General features: G+C 38.2%; 1 protein-coding gene across 4 annotated transcripts in view; it reads right to left on the bottom strand.

Moving 5' to 3' along the window:
- The window catches only part of TMEM38B (transmembrane protein 38B), a 69,987-nt gene that overhangs the window by 22,730 nt on the left and 27,069 nt on the right, over positions 1-20,188 (bottom strand). For all 4 annotated transcript variants that reach the window (XM_079927077.1, XM_079927080.1, XM_079927079.1 and 1 more), the window contains exons 3-5: positions 9,179-9,363; positions 8,279-8,366; positions 2,479-2,596 (exon numbers count right to left, since the gene is read on the bottom strand). In XM_079927077.1, the coding sequence (XP_079783203.1) occupies positions 2,479-2,596; positions 8,279-8,366; positions 9,179-9,363 (391 nt within the window). The remainder of the gene's footprint in view (positions 1-2,478; positions 2,597-8,278; positions 8,367-9,178; positions 9,364-20,188) is intronic.

Genomic DNA, 20,188 nt, shown 5'->3' with positions numbered 1-20,188 from the left:
GCTCCAGTATCCAGAATACATAAAGAAATCTTACAACTCAACATTAAAAAGACAAATGCCATGATTAAAAAAGGGCAAATGATCTGAATAGATATTTTTCCAAAGAAAATATACAAATGGCCAACAAGCACATAAAAAATGCTCAACATCATTAGTCATCAGGGAAATATAAATCAAAATCACAATGAATTGCTTCTTCACACCCACTAGGATGGCTATAAAAAAGATATGCATTGGTTAAGGATGTGGTGAAATTAGAACTCTCACATACATTGCTGGTGGGAACATAAAATGATGAAGCCACTTTAGAAAACAGTCCGTTAGTTCCTCAAAAGATTAAACGTTGAATTACTATATGATCTAATAATTCAATTCCTATATGATACACCCAAGAGGAATGTAATATATGTCCACACAAAAACGTGTACATGAATGTTCATAGCTCATTATTCATATTACCCAAAAGGTAAAACAGCCCAAAATCCACCAACTGATAGAGAAATAAAATGTGGTATACCCACACAATGGAATATTATTTGGCAATTAAAAGGAATAACGTACTGATACATACTACAACATGGATGAACATCAAAAACATCATGCAAGTGAAAGAAACCAGTCACAAGCCACATATTGCATGATTCCACTTACATGAAATGTCAGAATAGGCAAATTTATAGACAGAAAGTAGATCAGTGGTCGTCTACAGTTGAGGGGATTGAGGGAAAATGTGAAGTGACTGCTAACAGGTATGAGGTTTATTTTGGGGTGATGAAAATGTTCTAATATCAATTGTGGTAACAGCTGCACATCTCTGTGAATATACTAAAGACCACTGAATTGTATACTTTCAATGGATGGATTGTATGGTATGTAAACTATATCTCAGTAAAAATGTTACAAAAAAATGCAGCTCAAAATTTGATGACTGGGCTTCCCTGGTGGCGCAGTGGTTGAGAGTCTGTCTGCTGATGCAGGGGACATGGGTTCGTGTCCCGGTCTGGGAAGATCCCATACGCCGCAGAGCAGCTGGGCCCGTGAGCCATGGCCGCTGAGCCTGCGTGTCCGGAGCCAGTGCTCCGCAACGGGAGAGGCCACAACAGTGAGAGGCCCGCGTACCGCAAAAAAACAAAACAAAACAAAACAAAACAAAAAATCTGATGACTGTTAGAAGAACGCACATACGAAGAGATTTTGCCTCAGATATCTGAAGTACAACAACCACAGATCACCTCCACTGCAGAGACTACTGGAATAAAAATAAATGATCCCTACAGTGATTTGGTTCTTTCAAAGATATAAATTTATATAATACATACTGTTTTCCTTCTAAGCATCTCATAGGTAAGTTTTTAGTCAGAAACATCTAGGCTGAGATACAGATATCTATAAAATTTCTCTAGGCTTAAATAATAATATTTTAAAATCAATTGTCTACTCGTGAATAGTGAATATATAAAAATTTTAAGAAGAAGAATAATCAATCAGAATTAGTCTCATCATACAGCTGAAATAAAATTCATAAGATGTGTCAGAGGGCTTCCCTGGTGGTGCAGTGGTTAAGAATCCACCTGCCAGTGCAAGGGAGCCCTGGTCCAGGAAGATCCCACATGCCGCAGAGCAACTAAGCCTCTGCACCACAACTACTGAGCCTGTGCTCTACAGCCCGCGAGCCACACTACTGAAGCCCACGCTCCACAAGAGAAGCCACCCCAATGAGAAGCCCGTGCACCACAACGAAGTGCAGCCCCCGCTCACCGCAACTACAGAAAGCCCACGTGCTGCAACGAAGACCCAACACAGCCAAAAATAAATAAATATAAATAAATAAATAAATAAATAAGATGTGTCGGACACAGTCATAGAATGGTATATGTCATCTCGAACCATATCAACAATCGGTACAATGAAGACGAGGAAATCAGGATTCAGAGACATTAAGTAACTTGCCTATTCAGGGATTAGACAGCGAAGCTAGGATTTGAATTTAAGACTGCCTGTCTCTGAAACCTATGGTCTTATACCATCTTATACTATTTCCTAACTTCAAGAAGGGATAAAGCATCCAACCAGACAACAGTGATTAAAGAGACTGACCACAAATATGTCCTAATATAAACATATAAAAGTTTTAAAGTTTAAAGGAACCTCAGAGAACATCTACTCCGAGAACCTCATTTTACAAACGACACAACACTTTGCAGTCTCTGATCAGCCTTGGCTATTTCCACTCCTCTCTGGCCTCCAATGTAAATACTACAAGGTTATCTGCAGATCCTTCCTGATAGCCTCAGCATAAATCAAATGAGGAATCATAGAAGAGCTATGTTTCAGTAAGTCATGGATGTGCTGAATAACTCCCCAAAATTGATATTTTTAGACTACAATAAAAAATAAATTTTTCCATTACTTGCCTTATGCAGAATTTTGGTTACACAGAATTTGTAATACTGTTTTATTGCTACTTTGAACTCTTACCTTTGTGGCCACAAGAAACATAGTATAGAGGAACATAAGATTATGCCTTGATATTGCCAGATGATTGGTTTGCTGGAATGTGAAGATAACTGACCCCAGCAGGGTTACCTTGGCAGGGCTGAAAATAAAACACATTTTAACTCAATAAGTAATAAATACTATTTATCTTTATATTTCTCAAACAGTATTCTCAAAATATTAATTTAATGAGTTATTAATAGATGTAACACAAAAATGAGTTCTGTAAATATAAAGTTTTGGAAATGCTGAGTTACATAAAGTTAAATACCTTTCTTCACAGCATAAAGTATCAAAGTTTAGAATGTTCATACATACTGTGACTTTCTGATAAAGAGAGTACATTTCTATATGTAATATTTCCGAATTGACCACATAACACTTTTTCACAAAGGATTTGAAAGTCCCACGTTCCACAGCATGATTTGGGAAAAGTACGTTAGCCCTGAAAAACTTTATAGTGCTAACCAAGTTCCTTGGGTGGGATGGGGGATGGAAAAGAAAGCCCTGATTTGCAGCATTTCCTCATTTCCACAGTGTACATACAGTCGCCCCGTGCGTGGTATTCGCAGGGAATTTGTTCCAGGAGCCCCCACATTTACCAAAATCCACTGATGCCCAGGTCCGTGATATAAGATGATGTAGTATTTGCATATAACCTATGCACATCCTCCCACATACTTTAAACCATCTCTAGATTATTTACAATACCTAATATAATGTAAATGCTATGTAAACAGTTGTAATTACAGTATAAGTACTATGTAAACAGTTATCAGTACATGGCAAATTCAAGGTTTGCTTTCTGGAACTTTCTGGAATTTTTTTTCTAATAGTTTTGATCCACAGTTGGTTAATCCACTGATGCAGAAACCATGGATACAGAAGCCCAACTGTACTCCCACAGCCCACTTCAGGCTGCTGTGTGGAATGGCTCTCATAAAACAGTATGAGCCAGCTCCAGCACATGACTTAGCTAACTCCAGCACAAAATATTAGCGTGAGCCAATACATTACCCAATACATTAAAATTTAAAGTCTATAATATGTTTATCTATTAACATATAACAAGCACTACTTTCATGTCATATATTTGCCACATAAAGTATATCTCAGTAACAGATCATTTTCTAGCTCTTTATGCTTAAAACTAGAAAAAGATAAATAATAAACTCTTAGAATGCCAACAGTATAATATATGACAAATTTAAAAGCCCCTATAAACCACTTTATGAAAAATAAGTAGTTTGTTTAATCAGTACAAGCTAAGGATTGAGTTCAAAACAGTTAGGTTTGGGTAACAGGGGTTTGGATCTTGCCTACCAATAACTGGGCAGCATTCCTGCTTTAGAACAGCGGTCCACAAACGTTTTGAGTGTGCATCTCTAGTGGTAAAAGTGTTTTAAGACACTCCTTAACATATGTCAATTAATTTATAAATTATGTACATGTACAACTGTATCAAAAATGTACACCAAACTGACTTTTAAAAGGATGAGATAAAAAATAAACAGTTAATTCCATTAAGACATTGTCTTAATGTCCTTTTGCTACTCTGTTTCTAATAGTTTGGTTTCTGAACCATAGTGCCTCATCATGGGCATCTTAGCATACACATATTCTACTCTGGATTGTGTTCTCTTAGAGCATAAATTCAGAAGCAATGAATCTGAGGAGCAAGGATTCTGTAAACAATAAATTGAAGCAGGGGATTGGAGCAGGGCTGGGATTTAGGAAAAGGTCAATGAGATTGATTACAAAGATCAGAATGCATTCAGAAAATTCTTATACTTATTAGTTTCCTGTGAACCTAGTAAATAAGCTATCTGCTTCCAAAATACAATGGTGGAATAAGCATAGGTAGCAGCTATAAGCACTCCCATGCCAAAAGAGAGAAAATGGAAGGAAGAAAGTGATCACAGTCCTATGCAATTTCAAAATCCAGCAGGGCAAATTCCATTAGGTTTCAAGACCCAGGAATAATCTTCTGTGGCCTGAGGCTCCATCCTCTGAGTTTACAGCTCTAATCTCTGCATTCATGGCTCTGGCTTTTGCACCTGTGACTCCAGTCTATGGGTCTGGCCTCAGGTTTCTAGGCCCGCAGGTCCGACCTTAAAGCCATTCTTCCTTTTCCCTGAATGGTAGCACATACGACAGCTAAAAATTTTATCAGCCTGTTTCTACCTGTAGAATTTTGGGAGTCTGACTTCTTTTATTTCATCTTGTCTCTGTCCCTTTCAGTCCAACCTGGCAGTGTTTCTGCTGATACAACACTTTCAAAAATCTTTTGGGTTTCCTATGCATGACACAGGGGATCCACGCCATCAGTCAAGATGGTCCTTCACGGATCTTTCCTGGATAATCTCATCTCTATTCCAGGCTTCTGCTATAATAGCTGAATGGATCCATGAATCACACGCCTAATCTCTTTTAACACTAGCAAATGTTGTCCAGCCACACCCTTAACTTGCTCTCCACAGCAAGCTTTTCCTAAGAATCACTCTCCTAATTTTATCATCTTTTGCAATCTGTATAGGCTGAGAATTTCCCAAATCTTCAAGTCTTGGTTTCTTTGTTTAGCAGTTATTCCCTCAATTCAACTCTCTCCTCTCACACTTCACTGTAAGAAGCAAGAAGAAACCAGCTCAGACTGCCAACACTTTGCTTCTGAAACTCAACTAAATATCCAAGTTCAATGCTTACAGATTATGCTTTCCACACAACTGCAGCCATACAACTAAATCACCTTTCTTCCAGTTTCCAGTATCATGTTCCTCAATTCCTCTAAGACCTCGCCAGCACCTCTAACATTCATATTTTTACCAACATCCTGTTTATTACAATGTATGTATTCTCTAAGACCATACAGGCTTTTTCCACTATGCAAAAGTATTTGGTAATAAATATATGAAAACATATATATATGCATACACAAAATATCATAATGGATCCCAATGATTTCACTTGACAAATTGTTAATCATTCATTCATTCACATAATATTTACTGTCTACTATGTGATAGGTGTTTAGGATATAAGAGCAATCAAAAAAGACAAAATCCCTATACTTCACCTCTTGTATTCTTTGAAGCATGGAGGAAAGCCAAAGGGAGAGAAAAATAAACATAATGAATAAGTAAATTATAAAATATGATAAATGCTGTGGGAGAAATAGAGGGAAGTGTTGCAATTTTAAGCAGGGTAGTCCTCATTGAGAAGGTAAGCTCTGAGAAAATCCTTTGAGCAAAGCAGATAAGGGAGTTGGCCACCTGAGGAAGAAGATTCTAGGCAGAGAGAGAAGTTAGTTTTAAACCAGACAACACCTGGCTTGCTCAAGGACAGAGTGCAGTGAGCAAGGCAGAGAACAGTAAGAGCTGAAGTCAGAGCAAATTAGATGCGGGAGAGACACAGATCTTGGAGGGTCTCACAGGCCATCTGGGGAGTCACTGCAAGGTTCTGAACACAGGAGAATCACAATCTGATTTCAGTTTTACAGTCCCAAGAAATGTTTCATGGAAGACGTTTCAAAGCACATACTCAAAATGAGAAAAATTTCCCCTGAATAACACCAATGCTTTATTTATAACTTATTATCAATCAAAGCTCCTTTGTTCTATTTCTAAACTACATCATTTAAGCTTTAAGGGGTACATTCCAAGGTAAACATCCTGAAATCTACCGGTTCACTCAAACATATACTTCATCATTCATACTGCTTCTCAACCTTCATTTTTAATCCATTCTAACGAGCTTATTTTCACATGAAGACTTCCTCACCTTGCTTATTATGGCCACTAAATCCTAAGGCTTTCCTTATTGAATTGTGGGAATAGTAACTGTATTTCTCTATTTCATTTTCAGGTGCATCAGGGATATATTTGTGACTTATTTAAGATTGGGTCAGTGTCTTTAGAGAACACCTAATGATTAGATTCTCTTAAATAGGTGCAAAAGGTAGTCTGCATCGTACAAGCATAGAATGGGTTATTTCCTCTAATCTTTTTCTTATTTTTATATGTATTGCGTTGGCCAAAAGGTTTGTTCAGTTTCTTCCAAGATGGCTCTAGCAGCACTTAATTGTCTTTAACTTTATTCGAAACAATTTTGTTAGATTGTATGTGACAGCTGTCACATCAGTGTGCAGTTAAAAAAAGACTTATCAAAATTAGTGAATTTTTGTGTAGCCATTTTAACATTGAAGGTGGAAGGAAAAAAGCAACGTTTTTGGCATATTATGCTTTATTATTTCAAGAAAGGTAAAACACAGCTGAAACACAAAAAAAGATTTGTGCAGTGTATGGAGAAGGTGCTGTGACTGACTGAACATGTCAAAAGTGGACCGTGAAGTTTCATGCTGGAGATTTCTCACTGGATGATGCTCCACGGTTGGGCAGGCCAGTTGAAGCTGATAGAGACCAAATCGAAATATTAACTGAGAACAATCAACATTATACCATGCCGGAGATAGCCGACATACTCAAAATATCCAAATCAAGTGTTGAAAATCATTTGCACCAGCTTGGTTATGTTAATTGCTTTGGTGTTTGGGTTCCACATGAGTTAAGTGAAAAAAATCTTTTTGACCGTATTTCCGCATGCAATTCTCTACTAAACATAATGAAAATGTTCCATTTTTAAAACATATTGTGATGGGCGATGAAAAGTGGATACTGTACAATAATGTGGAACGGAAGAGATCGTGGGGCAAGTGAAATAAACCACCACCAACCACACCACAGGCCAGTCTGCATCCAAAGAGGCTGATGTTGTGTATGTGGTGGGATTGGAAGGGAGTCCTCTATTATGAGCTCCTTCCGGGAAACCAAAAGATTAATTCCAAGAAGTACTGCTCCCAATTAGACCAAATGAAAGCAGCACTAGATGAAAAGTGTCCAGAATTAATCAACAGAAAATGCATAATCTTCCATCAGGATAACGCAAGACCGCATGTTTCTTTGATGACCAGGCAAAAACTGTTACAGCTTGGCTGGGAAGTTCTGATTCATCTGCCATGTTCACCAGACATTGCACCTTCGAATTTCCATTTACTTCAGTCTTTATAAAATTCTTTTAATGGAAAAAAAAATCAATTCCCTGGAAGACTGTAAAAGGCACCTGGAACAGTTCTTTGCTCAAAAACATAAAAAGTTTTGGGAAGATGTAATTATGAAGTTGCCTGAAAAATGGCATAAGGTAGTGGAACAAAAGGGTGAATACATTGTTCAATAAACTTCTTGGTAAAAATGAAAAAAGTGTCTTTTTTTTTACTTAAAAACCGAAGGCACTTTTTGGCCAACCCAATAGTTAAATTCACCTCTCACTTTTAAAGCAACTAACAGGGCTTTACGATAACGTATTGACTGTTACCATAACCTTGACATTTTACTACCAGGAACTATGAATAATTTGAAATCTGGGTGAAAATTAATGAAAATGCCAAGAGCCTGCAACTGATTCCAGAGAATTCTCTTCCTATGTAGTTCTTGCTCCATAAATACACACTCTTCCCACAGTTCTACAATAATCCAAGAGTTTTTGTTTGGTTTTATTTTCTAAGAGGAGGAACCCACAGAAAAAGGAATCAATATTTAGTTTAAAAGCTACATTTAAGAGAGCAGACTTCTTGAAAAACTTAGGTTTCCTGGTTTTCTTCCCATTATCCCTTTTATTTATTTGTTTGTTTGTTTCATCCACATTTAGAGATCCCAAAATGTGTTTTTAAATAAACTGGTAAGATCTAACGATAAAAGGCTAAGTCTCAGTACAGTCTATACCAACTCACTAGGACATCTTCAGCCATTCATCAGCTTCTGGTTTCCAACAGCCTTTTACCAACTGCTCAAAATTCGTGATAATGCTACCACCTGCACCTAAAAAGAACAAGATAAAACAAGAATACTTAACCAATTTTCTTGAGAAAATATATGAAATAAAGCCATAATTCTATCTTTTGACTTAAAATTCCAAAATCAACTCCAAAATATGATTCTTGGGAGGGAGAAAAAAGTTGTCTTGTACGTTTATGATACAGAGACAATAACAATTCTTTCATGGCAACTGTCTATTGTACTACAAATAAGGTTAAAATTGGGGCCTCAGACAGAGATGTGGCTAGAGGTTTGTTTCTGACCTGAAAAAATAAACTTCTCTGCTTTATCACTTCCTTTCCTAATTTTAGTTTTAGGGGCAGTACACTATAACAACAGATTGAGAAATTTATTCAGTTCCAACATACAATAAAGGTAGGTAATGCAGAGTGAACATGAACCCATAATCAATCACATTTACTATTTCAGGTTATTCAGGATGAAAAAAGTGAGAAAAAAAAAACAGAGCAAAGTTTTTTAATTACACGTGCCACATAATTTCTTATGTAAACTTGTTTTATTTATGGTGGTGGCTACACATTAACTACAAATCCCTCTGGTTATGGCTTCTAATCAAACCAATAATAAATATTCTATTTTTAAGACAATCAGGCTCAAAAGAATGGCTGATGACTAGTACTAGTGAATAGTGCCAGTTTTGAATTAACTTTACCAGCCAACAGAAACAAGGCTTCCATCTTCCAAAAAAGACTGTTATTGAAGTATGTGGTCCCCATTAATTTAACTAGAGAATTGTTCAGTAGTTGTAGTACACCAATAACAGAATATTTATGAACACATATTGTTAATATTACCTCGGGCCCATCCAATAGCTATCATGACTATCCAGCCATTTTTGTAATAGCTATTAGCATGGGTGACTCCACCTACTATTTTCCAAGTTCTGGTCACTTCCTTCATTCCCACAGCCAAGAGTTGAACAGGTAGGAATGAATATCCCTGGGAAACAAGGTCACGGGGGCAAAAAAATACAATATACCTGAAATTAAAATTTAAATATTTTAATACATGAGTGGAATCAGAAGAACAAAAATTAAAATCCAGAATATCAGCAATAACAATTTGATAAAACACAACAAATGGAATTATCCATATAAACATGGAATTTGACTGCAAGAAGACCACAGATTGGGTAAAGTCAATTTTTTTTTTTTTTTTTTTTGGCTACTCCGTGCAGCATGTGGGATCTTAGTTCTCTGACCACGGATCAAACCCGTGCCCCCTGCAGTGGAAGCACAGAATCTTAACCACTAGACCACCAGGGAAGTCCCAAAGTCAATTTTTTAACATCACATGAAGCACATAAAATAATCTGCCAAAAAGTCATAATCAAAGGGGAATATAAATTTTGTACTTCTGAGTACTCTATAAATGCAAAAAGTATTCACTGAGTTCCTAATTTGTGACTACACTAGTCTAGAAGCTAAGTGCTGAATCCACCAACAAAATTAAGCAAGTGTATAATCACTTCCGGTTTTGGGCTTCTCTAGGTAGGGTGCCTTTGTCTTTGGAAAAGGAATTAGAAAAGGGACCTTAGTAGCTGAGCAAGGGACACCATTTCAATCCCACTTACATCTTCACCTGTGCCCCTCTGTGCATAAACTGCAACCTATACAGAGAAAGGTCATTGCTCTCAAGGAGACAGATTCACTCGTGTTAAGGAAAAACTTATTTTCATATGGCTAAAAGAATATGAAGCTTGTTCTTCAATTTAGTTGAGTAAGTTTAAGTTTTAACCAATTCAATTGTGATGTTAGTTTAAGAATAATTCACTCCTCCTCAGGTGAATTATTTTTTGAAGCCTCTTTTGTTCTAAACACCTGTTCAACAATTTAACAGTAGTGTTGATTGGAAAACACAGCACTTTTTCCCCCCATTCCTAAAATACTCTCTGGCAGACAATTTTGTGCTTAAAGCAGAACATTTATCTTGATACAGAATACACTGCAAGAAAGAAGTACTCTCTCTCTGCTAAAAGAAGTTGTTAACCTTATTGTAATTCATGGCTCATAAAGTCTGAATTCCTAAAAGTATTCGTGGAATATGAAATCCTGTTTGCCAAAACACTGCTTCAGGGACCCAATGTAAGATGAAATGGTTTGTTCAGCCTGAAGCACCCTCTCTTTCTTCAACTCCATTTACCAATTCCTTCCTATTCTTCAAGATACATTTAAATACTACCATATACATTGACTTTGGGAGTTTTGTTTTATTTAATATTCTCAGTTCAGACTAAATTCTGATGGTTCTGTACAACTAAAACAACTGGTTCCTATACTTCAACATAGCTCTTTAGACATTTTTCTTTATAATATATAAAGGCTATAATATTCAAATTGTAACAGTCCTTAGATGGCAGGAATCATTCATCTTGTTACCCCCTGAAACTCAGCATAATAAAAAGTAGCCCTGGACTTCCCTGGTGGCACAGTGGTTAAGAATCCACCTGCCAATGCAGGGGACACAGGTTCGAGCCCTGGTCTGGGAAGATCCCACATGCCATGGAGAAACTAAGCCCGTGTGCCACAACTACTGAGCCTGCACTGTAAAGCCCATGAGCCACAACTACTGAGCCCACATGCCGCAACTACTGAAGCCCGTGGGCCTAGAGGCTGCACTCCGGAACAAGAGAAGCCACCACAATGAGAAGCCCACGTACCACAACGAAGAGTAGCCACTGCTCGCCACAACTAGAGAAAGCCCGTGCACAGCAATGAAGACCCAATGCAGCCAAAAATAAATAAATAAATTTATTAACAAAAAAACAGTAGGCCTGAGTTAAATCATTTATTAACAGTTAAAAAATTAGCAGGAGGCAAACCACAAAATATATCAAATCAAAGAATCATCTGATAATTAAAGAGTTTGAGACAAAGGAATAAATTATCTAAAAGTAGTAAAAGCTTTTTAAAAATGACTGGTATTATATAAAATCTTTAATGTTCATATAACATTTTGAAAGCCTCTATACAAGTCTCTCTTTAAATATAGAACAAATTTCCAGGAAGTTGGCTAGGTGCCAGGGGAAAAAAAACAAAGTTACACCTAAGCAATTTTTAAATGTATTTTTAAATAAAATAAAAATATTTTGGTATCCACTCTAGATTAGATTAAGACAGGGAGATTTGGTTTCACTTTAGCAGTAATGAATGCTCAAAATACTCAAACAAAAAAACAACAAAACAAAAATAATACACACGACCCCATTTTCATTCTCTACACCAAGACTATCTTCAACATGAGTTAAAAGGCTACACTATCACAAGAGCAATCTTGGACTTCTTTTTTTTTTTTTGGCTGTGTCACGGGGCATGCGGGATCTTAGTTCTCCAACTAGGGATAAAACCTGTGCCCCCTGCAGTGGAAGCATGGAGTCTTAACCACTGGACCACCAGGGAAGTCCCAATCTTGGACTTTTTACACTCAACTATGTGACATTATGGCATATGGTCTAAAATTTGTAATTACTGCTATTTCTAATAAATAAGTCTTTATTGCATCAATCAGATACATAAGTCCCCTATATCTGAACCTTCAAGTCACGAACTTTCAAAGATGTGAACATGCGTTCCCATGTCCAATCACATAAGTTAGTTCATATGTCTGGCATACATTATCACACGCATACGTCCTCTACAGGTGGTTGTGTTCTGTGTACTTTTCTGCACAGTACTGTATAGAGTATAGTAGTACAGTATCTTTATTTCAAGCCCCGGATATCCGGGAGCAAGCGTTAAAAGCAGCAGTGATGTAGCTGGTACTGCTAAGAAGAGCCAAGCGATAAGGACGGAAACAAAAGTAAAATAATTGAGTGGAGTGAGGCGAAAAGATGGTAGATGTCGCTCGTTCTTATAACACGAATCGTTCAACCATCGGCACGATTCTAAAGAACAAGGACAAGATCATGTTAACACGAAGTCTGCTATGCCGGTGATGTCAACAATAATATTGAAAAAGAACGGAAAAGTGATGGAGGAGATGGAGAAACTTCTCAGTGTGCGGATGCAGGATCAACATCAGCACTGAGTCCTGCTCAGCTTAATGCTGATTCAAGAGAAAGCTAAAAGCCTTTATGAAGACTTGAAGAAGAAACGTGGCGAAGAATCAGAGGGCACACCTTTTAATGCCAGCCATGGCTGGTTTCATCAGTTTAAGGCAGAGCCAACCTTCACAACGTAAAACTAAGTGGCGAGGCAGCAAGTGCAGATACGGTAGCCGCTCGAGAATTTCCTGAAACACTTCAAGAAATTATTGATGAAGGTGCATATTTACCCAAGCAGGTTTTTAATGTGGATGAGACAGAACTGTACTGGAAGAGGATGCCAGACTGAAGTTACATCAGTAAGGAGGAAAAGCTGATGTCAGGCTATAAAGCAGCAAAGAATAGGCTAACTCTGTAGTTTGGTGGCAATGCTTCCGGCAATATGCAGCTGAAGCCTCTCTTAGTTTATCATTCAGAGAACCCAAGAATCCTTAAACACATAGCCAAAGGCTCTCTTCCTGTTGTGTGGAAGAGTAATAACCCCAAGCCTGAGTTACACAGGCCATTTTCCAGGACTGGTTTTTCTAGCACCTTATCCCAGAGGTAGAGAAATATTGCTTGGCAAAGGACATCCCATTCAACATTCTTTTGCTACTCCGGGCCACCCCCCATTCATGGATGACTTTCATCTCAACCTCAAAGTAGTGCATCTGTCACCAAATACTATGTTGCTCATCCAACCTATGGACCAGGGAGTTATACCAACTTTCAAGAAATATTATTTACATCACACTTTTCATCAGGCAGTAAAGGCGAGTGACGGATCAGGAACAACCCCAACCCTGCAACATTTCTGGAAGGACTGTAACATCTACAAGGTCATAAAAAATATCAACTTTGATTGGCATGAGGTTATGGCCATCACCACGACTGGGGTTTGGAAGAACCTTTGCCCACAGTTTGTTCATGATTTTCGTGGATTTGAGAAGGTGGATGAGGAGTCCAAAGAGGTCTTCAGCAACTTAGTGACCCTCAGCGAATAGCTGGCGCTAGATCTGCAAGAGGACGACTTCAATGTACTCCTTGCTGTGCAACACGAGGAGTTTAGTATTGAAGACCTGATGCAATTGGAGGCCCAGAGAAAACACGAAGAGATAAGAGGAAGAAGAAGTAACCGAAGAACTGAAGAGATTCATGATACAGGAAATGGCAAGGGGATTTTCTTTATTTGAGGAGGCACTGTTAGTTTTTGAGGCACAGGACCCGAATATAGAACGGTACGCAAAGGTTGCAGCAGCCATTCAGAATGCAATCCAGGGCTACACTGTCATCTACGATGAGAAAAAAAAAAAGCGACTACCCAGACACCACTGGATCGTTTTTTCAAGAGGGTAGATAGAATTAAATCAAGCAAGGAACCAGAACCTCTGCTATCAACGTCAGGCCTGAGTGGAATTGCGGCTTGCCCTCCGTCTCCTGTTGCTGACGATCCTTCAGCTCTGCCATCTCCCACCTCCTCTCCCTCTTCCAGTCAGTAACGTTTCTTCCCTGTTCACTTGATGCCAGCCCCTGTATGCCAGCTGTTGTACTGTACTGCTGTACTTTTCAAGGTACTGTACTGTAAGATTTTAAATGTTTTCTTTATTTTTGTGTGTTTTTTATGTATTATTTGTGGAAAAGTATTATACACCTATTACAGTACCGTACTACATAGCCAATTGTTAGTTAGGTACCTAGGCTAACTTTGTTGGACTTACAAACAAGTTCCACTTAAGAACGAGCTCTCAGAACTGAACTCGTTTGTACGTAGGGGACTTACTGTATTTCTAAAGTATACCTACAATATGCTAATATTTTAAACAGAAAACAGTTCTTGTTTCAATTGTTAAATAGCCACAGGGCAAAAGAACAACTATTTATTGTGCTCAGTAGACTTACAAGTAAGCAGATCAGACCAGTGGTGCCCTAAGTAGCCATTCCTGCTCTATAACACAAGTCACCTTTTAAAAATTCCATCAATGACTCACTCAACAAACACTCATTAAGAAATCATCATGTCCCTCCTATAAAGATTATAATTTCACCTTTAACTAAAATTGTAACATCTATGGAACTTTTAACTTGAAAAGTGCTTAAAGAAAACATATCAAAAATGAAGGACTAGAACATATCAGACATGAAACGGAACGAGAAGGCAATTTATTTCTCATACATTTTTAAGTCTAAGTGACTTAATCTAAGTAATTAACATAGAGAAAAAAATGACAAGGAAGAGTGCTAAATAACAGAAGTTAGTCTAAAACAGGATACAGGAATTCAGCTTGGTGATTTGACAGAGAATGCGCAGTCCAGCTATGCCTCTTCCTCCTGCCGTTTTCTTGTAAACAAGGTACCCTCGGGAAGGTCTGTGGGAGGCTTGCTTTAGGGTCTTGGTGCTCCGGCCATGTGTGAGGCCTAAGCCTCTTAGGTGGAAGAGCCAAGTTTAGGACACTGGACCACCAGAGACCTCCCAGCCCCACGTAATAACAATCAGCAAAAGCTCTCCAAGAGATCTCCACCTAAACACAAAGACCTGGCTCTACTCAACAACCAGCAAGCTCCAGTGCTGGACGCCCCATGCCAAACAACTAGCAAGACAGGAACACAGCCCCACCCATCAGCACAGAGGCTGCCTAAGATCAAAGTAAGTTCACAGACACCCCAAAACACAACACTGGACATTGTCTTACACACAAGAAACACAAACTCCAGCCACAACCACCAGAACACAGGCACCAGCCCCCTCCACCAGGAAGCCTACACAACCCACTGAACCAACCTTAGCCACTGGAGGCAGACACCAAAAACAACAGCAACTACAAACACGCAGCCTGCTAAACGGAGACCCTAAACACAGTAAGTTAAGCAAAATGAGAAGACAGAGAAATACTCAGCAGATGAAGGAGCAAAGTAAAAACCCACCAGACCAAACAAATGAAGAGGAAATAGGCAGTCTACCTGAAAAAGAATTCAGAGTAACGGTAGTAAACATGATCCAAAATCTTGGAAATAGAATGGAAAAAATACAAGAAACGTTTAACAAGAAACTAGAAGAACTAAAGAGCAAACAAACAGGGATGAACAACACAATAAATGAAATTTAAAATTCTCTAGAAGGAATCAATAGCAGAATAACTGACACAGAAGAACGGATAAGTGACCTAGAAGATAAAATAGTGGAAATAACTACCACAGAGCAGAATAAAGAAAAAAGAATGAAAAGAATTGAGGACAGTCTCAGAGACCTCTGGGACAACATTAAACGCACCAACATTCAAATTATAGGGCTCCCAGAAGAAGAAGAGAAAAAGAAAGGGTCTGAGAAAATATTTCAAGAGATTATAGTTGAAAACTTCCCTAATATAGGAAAGGAAATAGTCAATCAAGTCCAGGAAACGCAGAAAGGATAAATCCAAGGAGAAAGACGCCAAAACACATATTAATCAAACTATCAAAAATTAAATACAAAAAAAAATATTAAAAGCAGCAAGGGAAAAACAACAAAAACCATACACGGGAATCCCCATAAGGTTAACAGCTGATCTTTCAGCAGAAACTCTCCAAGCCAGAAGGGAGCGGCAGGACATATTTAAAGTGATGAAAGGGAAAAACCTAAAACCAAGATTACTCTACCAGGCAAGAATCTCATTCAGATTCAATGGAGAAGTTAAAAACTTTACAGACAAGCAAAAGCTAACAGAATTAAGTACCACCAAACCAGCTTTACAGCAAATGCTAAAGGAACTTCTCTAGGCAGAAAACACAAGAGACGGAAAAGACCTACAATATCAAACCCAAAACATTTAAGAAAATGGTAATAGGAACACACATAGATAATTACCTTAAATGTACATGGATTAAATGCTCCAAACAAGACACAGACTGGCTGAATGGATACTGAAACAAGACGCATATATATGCTGTCTACAAAAGACCCACTTCAGACCTAGGGACACATACAGACTGAAAGTGAGGGGATGGAAAAAGATATTCCATGCAAATGGAAATCAAAAGAAAGCTGGAGTAACGATATTCGTATCAGATAAAATAGACTTTAAAATAAAGACTATTAAAACAGACAAAGAAGGACACTACATAACGATCAAGGGATGAATCCAAGAAGAAGATATAACAATTGTAAATGCGTATGAACCCAGAACAGGAGCAGCTCAATACATAAGGGAAATGCTAACAGCCACAAAAGGGGAAATCGACAGTAGCACAATCATAGTAGGGGACTTTAACACCCCACTTTCACCAATGGACAGATCACCCAAAATGAAAATAAATAAGGAAATGCAAGCTTTAAATGACACATTAAACAAGATGGACTTAATTGATATTTAAAGGACATTCCATCCAAAAACAACAGAATACGCTTTCTTCTCAAGTGCTCATGGAACATTCTCCAGGATAGATCATATCTTGGGTCACAAATTAAGCCTTGGTAAACTTATGAAAACTGAAATCATATTAAGTATCTTTTCTGACCACAACGCTATGAGACTAGATAACAATTACAGGAAAAATCCTGTAAAAAAATAAAAACACATGGATGCTAAACAATACACTACTAAATAACCAAGAGATCACTGAAGAAATCAGAGGAAATCAAAAAAAACCTAAAAACAAACGACAATGAAAACACAACAACCCAAAATCTATGGGATGCAGCAAAAGCAGTTCTAAGAGGGAGCTTAGAGCAATACAATCCTACCTCAAGAAGCAAGAAACATCTTAAATAAACAACCTAACCTTACACCTAAAGCAATTAGAGCAAGAAGAACAAAAAAACCAAAAAAACAAAGTTAGCAGAAGGAAAGATATCATAAAAATGAGATCAGAAATAAATAAAAAAGAAATGAAGGACATAAGAGCAAAGATCAGTAAAAGTGAAAGCTGGTTCTTTGAGAAGATAAAATTGATAAACTATTAGCCAGACTCTTCAAGAAAAAAGGGAAAAGACTCAAATCAACAAAATTACACATGAAAAAGGAGAAGTAACAACTGACACTGCAGAAATACAAAGGACCATGAGAGGTTACTACAAGCAACTGTATGCCAATAAAATGGACAACCTGGAAGAAATGGACAAACTCTTGGAAAAGCACAACCTTCCGAGACTGAACCAGGAAGAAATAGAAAATATAAAGAGACCAATCACAAGCACTGAAATTGAAACTGTGATTAAAAATCTTCCAACAAACAAAAGCCCAGGACCAGATGGCTTCACAGGCAGATTCTATCAAACATTTAGAGAAGAGCTAACACCTATCCTGCTCAAACTCTTCCAAAATATTGCAGATGGAGGAACACTCCCAAACTCATTCTACAAGGCCACCATCACCTGATACCAAAACCAAAGATGTCACAAAGGAAGAAAACTACAGGCCAATATCACTGATGAACATAGATGCAAAAATCCTCAACAAAAAACTAGCAATCAGAATCCAACAGCACAGTAAAAGGATCATACACCATGATCAAGTGGGGTTTATCCCAGGAATGCAAGGATTCTTCAATATAGGCAAATCAATCAACATGATACACCATATTAACAAACTGCAGGAGAAAAACCATATGATCATCTCAACAGATGCAGAAAAAGCTTTCAACAAAATTCAACACCCATTTATGATAAAAACCCTCCAGAAGGTAGGCATAGAGGGAACTTACCTCAACATAATGAAGGCCATATATGACAAACCCACAGCCAACATGGATCTCAATGGTGAAAAACTAAAACCATTTCCACTAAGACCAGGAACAAGACAACGTTGCCCACTCTCACCACTATTATTCAACATCGTTTTGGAAGTTTTAGCCACAGCAATCAGAGAAGAAAAAGAAATAAAAGGAATCCAAATCGGAAAAGAAGAAGTAAAACTGTCACTGTTTGCAGATGACATGATACTATACATACAGAATCATAATGATACCACCAGAAAACTACTAGAGCTAACCAATGAAGTTCGTAAAGTAGCAGGATACAAAATTAATGCACAGAAATCTCTTGCATTCCTATACACTAATGACAAAAAATCTGAAATTGAAATTAAGGAAACACTCCCATTTACTGCTGCAATAAAAAGAACAAAATACCTAGGAATAAACCTACCTAAGGAGACAAAAAAACCTGTATATAGAAACTATAAGACACTGATGAAAGAAACAGATGGAGAGACATACCATGTTCTTGGAATGGAAGAATCAACATTGTGAAAATGACTCTACTACCCAAAGCAATCTACAGATTCAATGCAATCCCTATCAAACTACTAATGGCATTTTTTACAGAACTATAACAAAAAACTTCACAATTTGTATGGAAACACAAAAGACCCTGAATAGCCAAAGCAGTGTTGAGAAAGAAAAACGGAGCTGGAGGAATCAGGCTCCCTGACTTCAGAGTATACTACAAACCTACAGTACCTTCAGTAATGGTACTGGCATAAAAACAAAAATATAGATCAATGGAACAGGACAGAAAGCCCAGAGATAAACCCATGCACATATGGTTACCTTATCTTTGATACAGGAGGCAAGAATATACAATGGAAAAAAGACAATCTCTTCAATAAGTGGTGCTGGGAAAACTGGACAGCTATATGTAAGAGAATGAAATTAGAACACCCCCTAACACCATACACAAAAATAAACTCAAAATGGATTCAAGACCTAAATGTAAGGCCAGACACTAAAAAACTCTGAGAGGAAAACATAGGCAGAACACTCTATGACATAAATCACAGCAAGATCCTTTTTTGGCCCACCTCCTAGAAAAATGGAAATAAAAACAAAAATAAACAAATGGGACCTAATGAAACTTAAAAGCTTTTGCACAGAAAAGGAAAACATAAACAAGATGAAAAGACAACCCTCAGAATGGGAAAAAATATTTGCAAATGAAGCAACTGACAAAGGATTAATCTCCAAAATTTACAAGCAGCTCATGCAGCTCAATATCAAAAAAAACAAGCAACCTGGGGCTTCCCCGGTGGCGCAGTGGTTGAGAGTCCGCCTGTCGATGCAGGGGACATGGGTTCGTGCCCCGGTCCAGGAAGATCTCACATGCCGCAGAGCGGTTGGGCCCATGAGCCATGGCCGCTGAGCCTGCGCGTCCGGAGCCTGTGCTCTGCAACGGGAGAGGCCACAGCAGTGAGAGGGCCGCGTACCGCAAAAAAAAAATAATAATAAATAAAAATAAAGTTTAAAGAAAAAAACAACAAGCAACCCAACCCAAAAATGGGCAGAAGACCTAAATAGACATTTCTCCAAAGATGATATACAGATTGCCAACAAACACATGAAATGATGCTCAACATCACTAATCATTAGAGAAATGCAAATCAAAACTACAATGAGGGGCTTCCCTGGTGGCGCAGTGGTTGAGAATCTGCCTGCTAATGCAGGGGACATGGGTTCGAGCCCTGGTCTGGGAGGATCCCACATGCCACGGAGCAACTAGGCCCGTGAGCCACAACTACTGAGCCTGCGCGTCTGGAGCCTGTGCTCCGCAACAAGAGAGGCCACGATGGTGAGAGGCCCGCGCACCGCAATGAAGAGCGGCCCCCGCTTGCCACAACTGGAGAAAGCCCTCACACAGAAACGAAGACCCAACACAGCAAAAATAAATAAATAAAATTAATTTTTAAAAAACAAAAACAAAAAAACAACTACAATGAGGTATCACCTCACACCTGTCAGAATGGCCATCATCAAAAAATCTACAAACAATAAATGCTGGAGAGGGTGTGGAGAAAAGGGAACCCTCTTGCACTGT

This window comes from Stenella coeruleoalba (assembly GCF_951394435.1).
Source record: "Stenella coeruleoalba genome assembly, chromosome: 7".
Taxonomy (NCBI): Eukaryota; Metazoa; Chordata; class Mammalia; order Artiodactyla; family Delphinidae; genus Stenella; species Stenella coeruleoalba.
Note: the sequence above shows the minus strand (reverse complement) of the source record. Positions and strands in the feature narration are given on the sequence as shown.